General features: G+C 35.8%; 1 protein-coding gene across 1 annotated transcript in view; it reads right to left on the reverse strand.

Moving 5' to 3' along the window:
* Positions 1–10,672, reverse strand: part of LOC148951961 (uncharacterized) — a 57,463-nt gene extending 46,791 nt beyond the window's left edge. Inside the window, 1 exon segment of the mRNA XM_089089108.1 lies at positions 10,571–10,672. Coding sequence (XP_088945234.1) covers positions 10,571–10,672 — 102 coding nt within the window.
* Positions 10,673–17,327: the final 6,655 nt, after the last annotated feature.

Raw genomic sequence — 17,327 nt, forward strand, 5'->3', positions numbered from 1 at the left:
TTATCCGTACAATGAATGAAAATTACTAATCTAATGCATGCAATAAACTAGATAGTGTCGATAAGTCTCGAGTGACGCACCACTCTAGGTGAACCTAACTTAGCCTAACTTTTTGTTTATCTCTCACCTAACCTAACCTAAGTTAACCTAAAATAACCTAACTTTTTGCCTGTCTCTCACTATGACTGTGTGTCTGAGTGGGTGTGCTGCCATCTATGACAACATGAAATATGCTTGCGGCTATAGCAATCGTACTCTATGCTTGCTCTTACATCGGTAGTGGCTTTACCAGTGGTACTCCATGGTAGGTTATCGAGACTATCTAGTTTATTGCATGTATTAGATTAGTAATTTTCATCTATTGGACGGATAAACATCGACATCATATTTAAAAAGAAGTGAAAATGAATTATTCGAGGAAAGCGTGTATGCATGATAAAGTCATCGTTGCCTTCAATGCTGACAAAGAGATATATTTGAACTATAAAAAAAGTAGTTGCGGAGATCTTATTAGGAATGTATGCCTACGTTGTCATGAAAGTGAGGAGTTAAATTCCTTTGGAGTACTCAAGAATTTTCATATGTCGTATGGTGGATATAAGAAAGTATCATTTTCAGAGAAGCTAGTGCTCAAAGAGAATGCCAACATAAAAATAATAGTTGATGAAGATGGACAAATTCTAGCTAGTGGTTCTGGAAACAAGTTACCAGTTGACAGATCTTATCGTCATCTTTCCGGTGTTAGCATTCGAATGAAAGCAAAGGGAAATAGAAGACGTGCAAACTGCATCACTAACATCATAAATCATATCTTGTCAACGTGCCAGGACTGTTACCTCTGTATAAATAATGTGATAATAGACAATGAAATCACAGTCAAAATAAAAAGAGCATTGGCAGCCAATATCACTAATGAATGTCAAGATAAATTAATGGAGAATAAAGTATAAGTGAACATTATTACTAGCAAAGATCATATGGTCATTGAATTAAATAATTCCAAGGATGAAATGTGTATTGAACCTGTATGTGTCATCCCAGTAAAAATTGTATATGACTCAGAATGGAATAATGATTATTATTCAAGTAGTTATGAACTAAGAGAAGTGAGTAACTCTAGTGTCAAGAGAGAATCTAATGATTTATTTTATGGATCAGATTCAAAAATGTTGAAAGTGGCTCAATAATATTAATAGTGTCTAATAATGTAATATACTTTTATGTTAATATTCTACATGTTGTTATTTCAATAAAAATATTTTATGCATTACTTTGTTAGATTTCTATTATTTTAGGATACGTTAGCATGTCAACGCTTAGAATGTTTATCAGAGAAGTCAGAGATTTTTTATTTTTTTTGGAAAAAATTAGAATTGGACTATAACTTTTTTCCTTTCTTTGAGAGAATTCAGAAGAGAACTTGAAATTTTTCTTCACTTTGTTGTGTAAGCTCTGCTTGGTGTTGGGGTATTCAAAAAGCCATAAAGTAGAGTTGTGGGTGAAAAGAATGAGTACTTCAAGTTGTAAAATTAGTTTAGGGGGGGACATTTGCTTTTTAGTAACCTTCTTGAGTTGTGTTTGCCTGATCATATTTCTCAGAGTAATATATTACCAGTTTCTACAGTTGATATTGGTCAAGCTATTAAGAAAATGCAATCTAGATCTGTTGATCAAGACGGACTTGTGTCTTATCATCTCAAAGTAGTTTTGACCAACTTTGACTGATCATCTTCAGCTACTGTTTCAAATGTGTTTATCTACTTCTACGGTTCCCGATAGCTTTCTCCGTGGCACAGTCACCTTGGTTTTGAAGCATGGAAAAACTTCGTCAGAGTGTAGTTCTTATCGACCAATTACTGTGTTGTGCACTCTTAGCAAATTTTTTGAATATATTCTTCTCCCTTTCATTTCAAAAAATGTTAATTTTGGTGAAAACAAATTTGGCTTTCAAAAAAGGCTGGGATGTCAGCACGCCCATCGTGTTCTAGGTTCCCTCCTGTTGCAATCTGTTAATGATCAATCTCTTCTTCATACCTGTGATCATGATCTTTCCACATATTTCGAAAGTATAATCCACTCACATGCACTCTAGTCCTTTTTTTCGAACAATATTAACCTTTCTATTGTTGTTTTGTTAGAGTACTGGTATTTAAACTCTTTTATTCCGGTAAAATGTAATGGAGTAGTTTCTGATTCAAAGGTGTTTCTTTGGCGTGGGGTCTGTCAATGTGGTGTGCTTTTTCCAAATATTTTTAGGCTGTGTATTTCTCCCATTCTTTTATTCTTGCCTTTGACTTTCATTTCTGATGGAATTGATGTCTTGTATCTTGTTAATGCGGACGATGTTCTTCTTGTCAGTTGTTCTATGGCTGCACTCTCGCATTCTGTCAGCTGTATCTCAGACCAGTTCAATTTCTTTATATCTTGATGAACTTAAAGACTGAAGTGGAAGATTTTTATTTTTCTCTGGAGAAATTAGAATTGAATTGTAAGTTCTTTAGTAAAATTCAGAATTGAGTTAACTTTTCATGATCAAAGTATAACTTTTTCTATCTTCTATGAAAAATTTGGAACAGTACTTTAAATTTTTCCATCTCTTTGAGAACATCTGAACTGAAGTAGAAAATTTTTGTTTTCTCTGGAAAAAATAGAATTGATCTGTAACTTATTTCTTTTACATTGAGGAAATTCAGAAGCGAACTTGAACTTTTCTTCACCTCGTTGAGAAAATTAGAAATAAAATGAAGCTTTTTATCTTCCTGCAAAATATTCACATTCATAGTATAACTTTTCGTATCTTCTACACTAAAATTTAGAACATTACTTTAAATTTGTTTATGTCTTTGGGAAAAATCTCAGAATTAAAGTGGAGCTCCTTATCTTCATAGTGAAATATTCACGATCAATGTGTAACTTTTTATATCTTCTACCAAAAAATTGCATGAAAACTAAATTTATGTCTTTCGGGAAAAATCTGAACTGAAGTGGAACCTTTCCATATTATTTGGAAAAATAGAATTGATCAATAACTAATTTCTTTTTTCATTGAGAAAATTCAGAAGAGAAGTTGATCTTTTCTTCACTTTGTTGAGAAAATTTAAAATTGAAGTACAACTTTTTATCTTTCTGGAAAATATTAAGACTGGAGTTTATTATCTTTATTGAAAATATTCACGATCATAGTATAAATTTTTTTTATCTTCCATGAAAAATCTGGAACAGAACTTTAAATTTTTTCATGTCTTGCTAAAAAATTGGAACTGAATTTAAGAATATTCAGAATTTAAATGGAACTTTTTATCTTAATGGAAAATATATAGCGTTGTAGTAGAAATTTTTCCGTCTGCGTTAGAAAAATTCGGAACAGGACTTTAAATTATTTATGTCTGTAAGAAATTAAGAACTGTAGTCGAAGCCTTTTTTCATTTCCTCTGGTAAATTTCAGAATTGAGCTAACTTTTTCTCTTCTTTAAGAAATTTCAGAAGAGAACTTGAACATTTTGCACTTCTTCGAGAAAACTCAGAATTAAAGTGGAGTTCATTATCTTCATGGTGAATATTCACTATCAAAGTATAATTTTTTTCTGTCTTCTATGAAAAAATCTGGAACAGGACTTAAAATTTTTCATCTCTTTGAGAAAAATTGAAAGTGAAGTGGATTTCTCAGGAAAAAAATTAGAATTGATCTGTAATATATTTCTTTTTCATTACGAAAATTTGGTGTTGGGATATAAAAGGAGTTGAAAAGTAATGTATGACTTTTCTGGCATGCTGAATCTGAAAATGTAATTTCAGGGAAATTCTTTAACCATTTAGGGTTAACTTACCTTTTTAGGGATGAGCATTTAGGGTTTCCAACATGTTGAGCCTGAAAGTGTGTTCCCTGACATGCTGAATCTGAAAGTGTGATTTCAGAAAAATTCTTTAACCTTTTGGGGTTAACTTACCTTTTTAGGGATGAGCATTTAGGGTTCTCCTACATGCTGAACCTGAAAGTGTGTTCCCTGACATGCTGAATCTGAAAGTGTTATTTCAGAAATATTGTTTAGCCTTTTAGGGTTAACTTGCCGTTTTAGGGTTGAGCTTTTAGGGTTCTCCAACATGCTGAACCTGAAAGTGTGTTCGCTGACATGCTGAATCTGAAAGTGTGATTTCAGAAAAGTTCTTTAACCTTTTAGGGTTAACTTACCTTTTTAGGGATGAGCATTTATAGTTCTCCAACATGCTGAACCTGAAAGTGTGTTCCCTGACATATTGAATCTGAAAGTGTGATTTCAGAAAAATTCTTTAACCATTTAGGGTTAACTTACCTATTTAGGGATGACCATTTAGGGTTCTCCAACATGTCTATCCTGAACGAGTGTTCCCTGACATGTTGAATCTGAAAGTATAATTTTCATGGCGATGAACTATTCTAAAGAATAAAGATGGTTGAGGCTTAAGATGTTTATTGCTTATACATATGAAAAAACATTTTGAAAAAATACATATTGACATATTTAAGAAAAAGCTTAATCCATTTGATATGAGGAGAAGCATGAGTTTAGGTCTTTGGGAATCTAATGCATTTTTCCATGTCAGGTATCTTTTCCGGCACCCATTGAGCAAAATATCTAACTTCATCTTCCGGATCATGTACTGAATTCAGGTATTTCTCACATTTGAAGTCTTCTAAATTGAATAATGCTATGTCTTTATCACATTTATCTAGTAAGAGTTTATCAGTTGGCACGTTTCCCTTAACATATACAGCTTGCACACTGAAAAAACAACATATTTCCTCTTGTACATGTTTTATTTCATAGCCATTTTCATTACGTGGTCTTATGGTTTTAACGTAAAAGCCGTTTCGATACATAAAATTTAGTGTTGGACTCCATCTGTTTTTCTCGTACTTATACATATTGTATCTGACGTTCCATTTATAGCTATGAATTTCACATCGTTGTTCGTCTAGGAGTAAGAAATCTGATTTGAAAATAATGCCAGTTGAGGAATATTTCAGACCAATATATTCTGTGTCAATCACACCATATATTATTATAGCTGAAAAAAGCGCTTAAATTAAAGAGATATGTATTGTTTCTGACAGTCTAACAAATACAGCTGACTTTCTTAGAATAATTCATTTTCACTTAAAGGAGGCTGGATAACATTAAATATACACTTGAAAACTACTGCTTTGCGTAACGAAAAAAATTATAAATATAACATCGGAAAAAAAGTTAATGTTGAGCTGTTGACCAGCTGCTCTCCTTCCCTCAAAGACACTTCCTCCTCCCCTAGAGTCCTCTCCTCTCATTTTCCCTTAAATTGCGTGTGTTATTGTTTTTTATTCTTTTATAACCCATTTCATGCTTTTCCCATCTGCATTGTCCTGTCTGAAAACGATCTAACCTAATCTTTACCAGTAAGAGGAAGGGTGTCCATTTTTCCTTAAATTGTGCTTGTTATTTTTTTTATTTATTCTTTTATAACCCATTTCATGTTTATTCCATTTGCATTGTCCTTCTGAAAACGATCTAACCTAACCTTTACTAGTAAGAGGAAGGGCATCCATTTTCCCTTAAATCGCGTGTGTTATTGTTTTTTATTTTATTCTTTTATAACCCATTTCATGTTTTTCTGATTTATATTGTCCTGTCTGAAAACCATCTAACCTAACTTTTACCAGTACGAGGGACGGCGCCCATTTTCTGTGAATTTCTAGTAAACAACAAACACTGAATTTTGGTTATCAGATTGTACCCATATTGAGTCAGTAATCATCTGAATAAATATATTAAAATAGGGAAAATAGTCTCTTTAAATTCTGAAACCTCGACCCTTAAGCCTAAGAAAATAATAAATAAATGAAACTATATTTCTGAAATCTATAACACAATGTCTTTAATTTCCTTAGTGATATTAGTGGTCTCCTTCTTATTCTCAGTGTCATTTAATAGATCACGGGTATATTCATCCCATTCAAAGAAGCCCCCTTCCCCCTTTTCAGTAAAGCAAAAAGTAAAATTTTGCGATAAATAAACTAGGTTCAGAAATCAAACGTTTTATTATATAACTTATGAAAAATAAATCTTGACAAACAGTAGTCTATAGCCTTAGGATAGAAATCAATGTTTCTATTTTTACCATTTAGAAAAAAAATTTAAATGTTCCAGTCTATAGGCTTTAAAATAGAAAAAAAAGCTCGTTAACCCACAGCTTGTAGGCCTAAAATTTGCGATCATAGGTTAAAAATGTTATTCAATTTACGCATAATAAAGCTATGTATCTTTTTCTTAAACCCGCCCCTCTTACTTTTCACGCGAAGAAACAGTTGCTTTTCACCTTAAAACGAATGTATTAGAATCGAGGCATTGCCCCCTCCCCCCCATATAAACACTGAGTAATCAAACTAGAAAACGAATATTATATGAAACCAACATCCCTCCCCTCTTAACAATCCCCCTTCCTCTTTTTACAGAAGAAAGCCCCTCTCCCTTTTCAGTAAAGCAAAAGTAAAATTTGTGATGAAGAAGCTGAGACGTTAATTTGATCAAAAAGTATCCTTTTTCAGTGAAACCTTTGGTTGAACCGTTGACGTAATTCAAGTGAATTAACAAGCAGGAAGTGCAATTGTGGGGTGTCAATGATTATTCCCTATTTAAATATTCGCGGTTTAGCGTTATAAGGGGGTCAGTATATTAAGAGTTGACGGAAGTAGGCTGTCAAAAAGAGAGTTCAAAAAACAATTATTTCCAATGAAAGAATTAAAGTCGTAAACAGAGGGGGAGGGGGGAGGTTTATATGGTAAAAAAGAGCGTATTTTACGCTTTCTATCGACTATAAACATCATACAGTGGAGTTTGTATTGTGGGGGGGGGTACCCCCTGATTTTGAATTTACTGGAGGGGTGAGTATGTAAAATGATTTTATTTGGAAATAAACTAAGAAAATTTACTAAACTGAACTCACATTATAAATTGATGTAGCCAAAGCTTCCAAATCAATAATATCCGATGCTTGTTCCATTGGGTCTTAAAACTTTATGATAATTTAACCGCATGTCCGTTATATACAAAATATTAAGGGCAAATTGTGATGTAATGGAAAACCTTGCATAACTTCCCTGATTGGCTTTGAAAGAAACACGTGATCCTGTTTCCGTTAGACTCGTGCATCAATACATTCCGCCACCGATTATGTAAATCAAGTTCTCAGAAATCCACTTCCCCCTCGAGTGGATCAATACATCTGTTCCCGTTAATGCGCATGTGCAAACTTCGGCCTGGAGTCATTACACTTAGACGAACAACAGATAAATCGACCTTGAAAATGGTTTCATTGACCCGTTAATGGATCAATAAACTGACTGTGACGTCACTCCCGTCCACGCTGGCACTGTCATTCCTACTGAAGATGTTTATACATGTATCGAAGACACCTTATAACTGAGAAGCCAATTACTCTCTAGAGAGCTTCTACCAAGATCTGAGCAAAAATATATGAATCCAATGCTCTGGCAATATCCAGTGCACATTGAACAATAAAATCCCGGGAACCTTCCACATCTGCAAGAACCTTAAAAAGAGACAAAAGAGCATGCTCACGCCAAATATATATATCTTGCCAAATAAATAAACGAGTAATGTCAAACTTTTACCCCTCCTTGCAGTCTATTCTCACACTAATATCAACGATACTGACAATCCTTCCTTATATTAGTTTCACTTGCTAATACCTCTTGGGGGTATTGCGCAAATCCAATGCTAATAATTCCTAGAAGTCAAGTGATGTCACCTCATCCCGGTAGTAATCTAGCCCTCTGATTGGCCTAGAAATAGACTTTTACCAAGGACTTTAAATCTTGCCCTGTATTCAAACCCTCCTCCTACTGAGCGACCCGGCTCAATAGTAACCGAAACTCTAAAAAACAGAATTTTGATATCAGTAGATACATCAAAAGAATCGGATTTTTATCCTGATTTCAAATATATAAGTTTTATCGAAAAAAGGGGGAAACATCCCCTAAAAGTGACAAACTTAATAAAAATCAAACCATCAGATTCAGCGTAGCACAAAACCCTACTGTAGATGTTTCAAGCTCCTATCTGGAAAAATGTAGAATTTGTATTTTTTGCCAGAAGAAAGATCACGGATGCATGTTTTTTTTTCTTTTTTTTTCCTAGGGATGATCGTATCAATCAGGTAGTCCTATAATATCGTGAGATGGCTCATTCGAACGGAAATTAAAAGTTCTAGTGCCCTTTTTAAGTTACCAAAAAAATTGGAGGGAAACTTGGCCCCCTCCCACGCTCATTGTTATCCCGAAGTCACCCAATCAAAATTTTGAGATAGCCATTTAGTCCATCGTAGTCGAAAATCTAATAAATATGTCTTTGAGGATGACTTAATCCCCCAGAGTTCCTGGGGGAAGGACTGCAAGTTATGAACTTTGCCCATTGTTTACTGATAGTTTTGGTTATTGGGAAGTATACAGACATTTTCAGCAGGGATTTTATCTGGTGGGGGGGGGGATCGAAGGAGCGGGTTACGTAGAAGGATGTTTCCTTGGGGGAAGGGATATTTTTATGAAGGGGGTGCCAGATTTTCCAGCATTATTAAAAAAAACGATCAGAAATTCAATAAAAAAACAATTTTTTTAACTGAAAGTAAGGAGCAACATTAAAACTTAAAACGAACAGAAATTATTAAGTATTTGGGGGGTTCGCCCCCTAGTCAATAACTCGCTCTCTACGCTAAATTTTTTTTCAGTACTTTCAAAAGAGCTATCTATTCTAATGAAACCACCTTTGTGATTCAGGGATTTGTGATTCAAACAAAATTCGAAGTTTAGCGCAAAACCCCCCTAGCGTACGTAATAACGTATATGTAATAAAAAAAAACAAGCGACACGGCTCAATAGTAATCGAAACTTTAAAAAACTGAATTTTAATGTCAATAAATATATCAAAAGAATATGCGTATAATCCTGATTCTAAATATATAAATAAATAAGGAACAAAAAAAAATGGAGGGCAACTAGCCACCCTCCCCCACTCTTTGTTCTCAAATTCGTAGAATCAAATATTTTAGAAGCCAATTAACCAAAAAAACAGAAAATTAATACGCAAATTTTGTTTTAATTATTCATATACGGTTAGCTAGTTTCAAAACCTGCATTAATTCAAAACGTTCAGAAATTAAATAAAAAAAGCATATTTTTTCAAACAGAAAGTAAGGAGCGACATTAAAACTTAAAACAAACAGAAATTATTCCGTATATGAAAGGGGCTGTCCCCTCCTCAACGCCTCGCTCTTTACGGTAAAGTTTGACTCTGTCTTATAACTTTATTTTTTAAAACAATAATTTTTTTTAAACAATAAAAAAACTTGAGCGTAAAAAGCGAGGCGTTGAGGAGGGGACAGCCCCTTTCATATACGGAATAATTTCTGTTCGTTTTAAGTTTTAATGTCGCTCCTTACTTTCTGTTGAAAGAAATATGTTTTTTTTATTTAATTTTGCAGTAATAGAATGAACACACCATATTAGCCCCAGTCTGAGCTGTAGACCCACTTTTTAAAATTGCAGTCAGCTAGCGCGGAATTCATTATGAGAAAGAAACAATAAAACGAGTACACGAAGATACAGAAAAACTAATAGTAATTTCAGGGGCAGTTTTAGGGTGGGGATAGAGGGGACACTTGCCCTGGGCGCAGAAATTCTAGGAGCGCAAACTTTCAAATGATTAATTTAATGGTTACAATCATTTTGTAATTTTTGAAACTTCTTTTTTACTAAAATAAAGTAGAGGGCGGAATTGGCAGTAAAGTATAAGCAAATTGAATCCGAAATTTTCATATTTCCCAGAAGTAATCAATCGGGACAGGATAATTAATAATTTTGCAGAGGATAAAGTAAAAAAAAATCGGAATTAAACACATGGACAATTTTGTTAATAAATGAAAATTTGGTTTAAATTTGGCCTTAAAATTCTTTGGGACACAGGGAGGGAAGCTAATCAAGATTTTGCCCCAGGTGAAAGAGAGGCCAGAACCGCGACTATGTACTCTAAATCTTACAATAGGAATTAAAACACTGATTTTTTCATAGTTGGCTTTACTGTATCTTTGTTCGGATTTTAATTTTTCTTGTATATAATTTCATTCTTTGCTGTTTTAATTTTCACTGTTTTTTATTAATTTATTTTAATTTTGAATCAAATTTTTTATTTTTATCTGCTCAACTTTTTCTCTCTTTGCTTTTCTCGTTGACAGCTGACACCATGAAAACTTGCTGAAGATACAGGAGAGGTATTTGTAGAAGGTTTTTTTTTAATTACTGATTCCCCTAACCTGTAGTGGCCTATAGTTTGTTTATCTAGATTTTGCTACATTTTTAATTCAGGGGCAATAGAGTGTCTTGTTATTTCAAGTTTTACGTTTCCAATTAACAGCTCTTGCTAAATATAAAAAATAAAAACAAGAATTAAAGAAAAAACAGCAAAAACTATCCCATCCCGATGGACGTGGAAGCGAAACCTTTTTTTACTTTGAAAACGAGGAAACAGTTACTCCATAGACTTACCTTACTATTTTGCCCACATTTACCATAGGACATGTGCCATAGGAACTCACCAGGTGACAAAATATAGTCCATGATCATGCCTAAGATTCTAGCTCTTGTCATTTCTGTTTATTTCAAGAAATTAAAATATGAAATTCAAAATAAAATTAAAGAGCCAAGTTAAAGCTTAATATATCAAGGGCCTATTACGCTCGGCCTCCACTCTTTAAGCTTTTCTGCCACAAAGTGGTAGAAATCGCTACTTTTTGTGGTAAAATCTTTTCGGCTACTTAAAGAAGCGCAGTAAAACGTATAATTTTAATTCAGATGAGCCTTAACCCGATTTCTCGGACTATTGCTTCGATACGATGACTCCTGCGAAATAAACACGTATCTGTTGTCTTCCTTCTAAAACAAAAAAGAAAATGCAAAGTCCCCATTTTTTTGTAGATATTAGCTTAAAAACCTCTACAGTAGCGTTATCTGATACGCTGAATTTGATGGTGCAAGTTTCACCAAGATCAGTTGTCCTTTTGGGGATCAGTTGCCCTTTTCAAAAATTAGGCAAATTTTCTCGGGCTTGTAGCTTTTGATCGGTTACTTTAAATTTGATGAGTTTTATATATTTGGAATCATGATGAAAAGCAGGTTCTTTGTATACGCACATGGTTACATAAACTCTTTTTTTAGAGTTTGGGTTACTATTACCCCCTGTTGCTTCTTACTTACAGCTCTTTATAACTAACTCTTCGATGGGAGCTTCTATGTTCAAAAGTGGCAACATTTCAAAAGTTTAGGAAAATATGAACAATTCATTTCTTTAATGAACTTTGTAAAATCAGTTGTATTTGTGGATTCACTACAAAAACTGATAATCTGTTAAAAAACCAACAACAGATATTGCAAAAATACGAGGCGTGATGTTTACGCAGAGGGGTAAAGGGGTGGCTACTTTCCTTACACTCTCTAGAATCCTAATGTTTGATTGTTATTTCCTAATTTGTTATATTTTTTGTATAATTTACCTAATCTTGCGTTTCTCTCTCTCTCTCTCTCTCTCTCTCTCTCTCTCTCTCTCTCTCTCTCTCTCCAAATAACTTTCTTTTTATCTCCCTTTATATCTTATTTGATGGCTGCTTCACTATCCTCTGACAGGGCTATCCTAATTTCTTCTTAGAATATTAGAATCTGTGTATTTTTCTCTTTTTTCCATTTCTGTTTTATTACTATTAGTGCCTTAATTCATAAAAGCGTTAAATTTTAGTACCCATCTCCTGAGTATAACATTGTTCTAGTAATATTGAGTTACAGCCCGTTTCCACTTTTATGGACAGTTAAAACATGCATAAAATATTACGAGTGCTAGTCTGTTGTTTCTAGACCTCTTCTAACTTCAGTTTTATATTCTACTACCTTACCCGTCGCTTCTTGCTGGTATCTCAAAGGAAAGAAAATTCACGGAAAATTCCCCCCTCAAAAATTTCTCTCGACAGTTCCCCCATGGAAAATTTTTCCCGCACGTAAAACAACGACAGTATTCTTAAATTTAAAAGAATATGAAAATTTAGGTTCAATAACAAATTAACGAAGCTATTAAACACAAAATTCAGAAATTAAAAAAAAAGAAAATTTTATAATTTTGGAAGTGCGTTAGATGATAGAATTCATAATTGACAAACCCGTCAATTGAATATGCAGAAAATGTGAATAATCTAACCAAAAGAACGGTCAAGTATTTGTGTTGAAGGATTCGTTATCTCAATCAGAACAGAAAGTATTAATAGGGGCTTGGGTGGGGGGGGGGATTTACACCTAAAACTTTCACAAGAGTGTATTCAGCCGCTTTTTAAAGTTTTCTTGGCGATTGGATGAACAATGTAGTAATGCATACAGGCAAGGCCGTATCCAGGACTTTTTTTAGGGCGGGGAAGGGGGGGGGTAGGTACAAACAAATTAAAAAAAACCATCAACATTAATTTATATGCATTTTTGTTACGTTTTTACGAGCTGGACAAGCCTTTCAAGGGGGAAGATCAAACGGCTACCCCCCTACCCCTCCCTAGATACGGGCTTGCATACAGGACAGACGGACATACATTCTAATTTTGTTACATATAGATTCCGGTGTGGCCAAATGAACTACTCTATTTGTTTGATATTTTTTTTGCGCAATCTTTTATCTCTGCAGGATTGTATCAATTGAGTATTCATTAGTTAATATAGCCAAGTCAGGTTCGAAGGACTTGGTTGAGTATTAAATTTGTACTTGTCTAAGGATATTCTCTGAAAATTAGGCCGAATATCAACAACTGACAAAAATTCTTTTGCCATAAGATACTTGATAATTTTGTTTAGATGGCAGTTCTACTAATTTCACCCGAATGTTTTAGAACGGCCCTAAAACGAATGTTTTAGGGCCGTTCCCAGGGCTGGGCACCATGGAAAAATCGATTTTATCCCCTTCGACCCCAAAATAAATGTAGAAGGTTGGATTCATTTAATAGGCTTCTCTCAGCATTTAGATTATTTAGGATATTATTTAAAATATCGTTTTTCAAACAGTTCACGGTAACGAGCTGTAAAGAAAGGAACGAATCGGCTCAATAGTAACCGAAACAAAAAAAAACGAAATTTTGATGTCAATAAATACATCAAAAGCATTGGCTGATTTCAAATATATAAGTTTCATTAAGGTCAAATGTTACCCAACAAAAGCTATAAGCCAGAGAATTTTTACCCGATTTTCGAGAAAGGAGAAAAATCACACCGTCAGATTCAGCATATCAGAGAACCCTACTGTGGAGCTTTCAAGCTCCAATCTGCGTCGAATTTTGTATTTTTAGTTTTTTAGCGTGAAAAATAAGGTATTGAGGGAGGGGCAACGCCGCTCATATACGTAATACTTTCTGTTCGTTTTAAGTTGAAACGTTTGCTCCGTTTACTTTCAGTTGAAAAAAACTTTGTTTTTTTGTTTCAAACAGTTCGTGATAACGAGCTGTAAGTCAGGAGCGACCCGGCTAGTAGTGGGGTCATGAATACTTCTGTGTCACACATAGGGACTACTCCTTTCTTCCATAGGTTCGACGGCTCAAGAAGATGGTTTAACGGCGATTTCCTCTTTAAGTGACCAGGCGCCGCAATTTTAGGCGAAATTCCAGTCTTCGCAAGATTCCCAGGTGCCATGACACTATTAATCGGAGTGTGGTCGGGGTAATGTACAAGTTTCAATAATATGGGGAGCTCCTAACCCCTTGGACGTGTTTCTAGCTGGTGAGATTTCCGCCCGGGCAAGATTTGGCATGTCCAGGCAAGATTTGTCATTTCCGGGCAAGATTTAGCATGCCCAGACAAGATTCTCCGATGTTTCAATTACTTGGAGTGTGGTCGGGATAATAGGGAATTCTAAGCGAAGCTCCTAACCCCTTGTACCTGTTTATAGGCAAGATTTCTAGCGCATGTTTCGTCATGTGACTGCCCTATCAAATTCCCAGGACAGCCTTCTGACTCATGCGACACCCTCGCACCTGTACAATGCGGTCAGCTGTTTGTAGCGGAGCCCTGTTTCTAGGCAAGATTTACCACCTTGGCAAGATTCTCACCCTGTCAAGATTCCAAGCACATGTCCTATTTCTAGATGAAATTCCGAGATGTTTCTGGACTCCCATGACACCATACGACTTACCCTGTTTCAAACCATCAGCTCTAATATGCTTGACGCAATTTTACGTAACCCTGCGTCGGGAACCCATCGGGGGAATCCCCGCTTATAACGTAACGACAGCTCACACCTTACGTAATGATTATGCAACACCGTGACGTAATACTTTTTTTCGCCCGGAACCCCCAAAGCGTTTTTTTTCATTAACTTAATGGCAACACGCACTTTATGTAAGGTCAGCCCATCTTACGCATGAACGGCACATCCATCACTGCCAGATAATACCGTTTTGACATATTTTCTTCCAAAAGCCTCAAGACATTGTCTTTTTTGGCGTTTCATTTTTCGCTCGAAACACCTTTCATATTTTTTTCTTTTCTATAGTTCTTGACCACGCTAGGACTTGCAAGGTCATTCCCTTCCAATGGTACAGCGCCCCAAGCAAGTCGTCCATGAAACCATTCACATTATTTTGTATCAGGAACCATATTCTGAAATGAACCCATTGTATGACAGCTAAGTTTCCTGGTTTTGTGTTTGTTTTTGTGTGTGTATGTTTGTGTGTGTGTGTGCGTGTGTTTGTGTGTGTTTTCGTGTCTGTGTGTGTTTTCGTGTCTGTGTGTGTTTTCGTGTCTGTGTGTGTCTGTTTGTGTGTGTGTGTGTGTTTGTGTGTGTGTGTGCTTTTGTTGTGTGTGTGTGCGTGTTTTGTGTTTGTGGGTGTTTTTTTGTGTGTGTGTGTTTTTGTATGTGTGTTTTTTGTGCTTGTGTGTGTGTTTTTGTGTATGTATGTTTTGTGTTTGCGTGTGTTTTGTGCGTGTTTTTGTGTGTGTGTGCGTGTTTCAAACGTTAGAAGGCGCTTACAATGATGATGACTTGTGTCGCAGGGATGTTAGAGACTAGTTATAGTGTGGTACTGCGAAGTGAATTGCTTACGAAAACCCCAATGAATGAGTCGAAGTAAAACTTTTAAGAAGAAATGTCTGAAAAGTGTTTTGGAGGAGATGGAGTGATGCCGGAGGGGTGTTGTAGGGGCAGTTATAGTTTGATACTGTGGGGTGAATTGCTTTCGAAAAGCCGAATGAATGACTTGAAGTAAAAATTTTAAGAAGGAATTTCTGAAAAGGGTTTTGGAGGGGGAGATAAGGCGATGACAGAGGGGTGTTGTAGGGGCAGTAATAATGTGGTACTGTGGGGCAAATTGCTTTCGAAAACCCGAATGAATTATTCGAAGTAAAACTTTAAACACGAAATGTCTTAAAAAGTGTTTTGGGGGAGATGGGGCGATGATGGAGGGGGTGATGTACGGGAGGTAATAGTGTGGTATTGTGGGGTGAATTGCTTATCAAAACTCGAATGAATGACTTGAAATAAAACTTATAACAAGAAATGCCTGAAAATGTTTTTTTATTTTATTTTTTTTGGGGGGGGGGGTGCTGACAGAGGGGTGTTGTAGGGGCAGTAATAGTGTGGTACTGTGGCGTGACTTGCTTGCAAAAACCTGAATGAATGACTTGAAGTGAAATTTTAAACAAGAAATGTCTGAAAAGTGTTTTGTGAAGATGGGGTTGATGGTAGAGGGGTGTCTTAGGGGTGCTAGAAAGTAGTTACAGCGTGGTACTGTGGCGTGAATTGTTTGCGAGAACCCGAATGAACGAGTTGAAGTAAAACTTTTAACGAGAAATGTTTAAAAGTACTTTGGGGGAGATGGGGCGATGTCTGTGGTGTGTCACAGGGGCAGTAATAGTCTGGTATTGTGAGGTGAAGTGCTTAGGGTATCAAACAGTAGTAAAGAAAGGGATAGGTTGACTTCTCTGATTTCAAAAATTTATTGTTTAATGTGATTCCAGAAGTTTATTTTCGAAATGAGAAGATTGAGAATGTCCTAGGGAGGGGGGGGGGCTGGTGTCATTTGGATGATGGTGGGGAGTGGAGTGATGAGGGTTAGTTAAGTGAAAACAGTGTCTCAGCGCCATTCCGCTCTGGACCATAAGTATACTTTTTAACGGTTTGGGTATCTATCCTTCTCGCAAGGGGATTTTCCAACCTCTCCGATTACGTATCTTTGCTTAAGATGTGCAACGCCGTTATTACACAGAATTCGTGTGTGTGTGTACCGTGCTGGACCGTCATCCATATTAGAGCTGGTAAAGGAAATCCTGGGAATCATTCAGAAAAACAATATGCAAAAAATGGATGGGAATGTTGGCAATATAGAAGAAATAATAGAACGCTTGGAATCTTGGGCGGGCCTGCCAGGGGCGGGAATCTTGTTAGTTGAGCGCTAGAAACAGGGGATACTGTGACGTCAGGGGAGTGTATGTCCTAGAAATGATATGATAATTTCCCTATTATTACTACTTTTTAAGTTATCTCGAGTAAGACCATTTTTTTTACCTCCTTTATCGCCTTGCCGAAGTCCGGATGTCGTTCCTGGAATGAGTAAACACTGACCAAACTCCCACGCAGTGCGCGGGATGGGTGGGAACGAGAATTTCTCAAAATAGAATTTCCCCCTTTGCGTGTTTTGACATTTTTGCTGAAAAATGTCCCCTGGGTTGCATGAGGGCTGAGACAAGGGGAGGTTATGCAAAAATCGGAAATTTTGTTGAACTTGTATTCAGGTAATCGATTTCAGGTTCGCGGTTATAAAATTGGGTCTCATTTACATCTACATCAGAAGGGTGGGGTTAAACCGAGGTTTAGTTGAACGAGGGTTAAGTTTAATGAGTTATTTTGTACTAGGTTGATACACTTGTGGGTATGAATGCAACATGCATCCCCTTTCGATTGATTGAAAGTCCCAGCTAAAAGTTAAATGTTCTTAGAATTTCTGAAAATCTAAAGGAATATTGGATCTCCTGTTTCAGAGGCGGGATTGCCGTATGAGGCGTGTTCATTTCTAAAAGCTACTCCTACTGCTATAAAATAAACTGGTAACATTGACATTTATTTTAGCGAAAAAGACTTTGTCTCTTCAGTACAGGGGTTTTCAAGCGAATTATGGTATAAAACTATCATTCTAGTCCACGGAATGCCGAAAAGCTAAAAGTTAAATGTTTTAGAATTACGATAAATCTATACAGATATTGAATCTCCTGTTTCAGAGTTGGGAATGCCATC

This window comes from Artemia sp. Qi Xiang Cuo, chromosome 5 (genome assembly GCF_049724085.1).
Source record: "Artemia sp. Qi Xiang Cuo chromosome 5, ASM4972408v1, whole genome shotgun sequence".
Classification (NCBI taxonomy): domain Eukaryota; kingdom Metazoa; phylum Arthropoda; class Branchiopoda; order Anostraca; family Artemiidae; genus Artemia; species Artemia sp. Qi Xiang Cuo.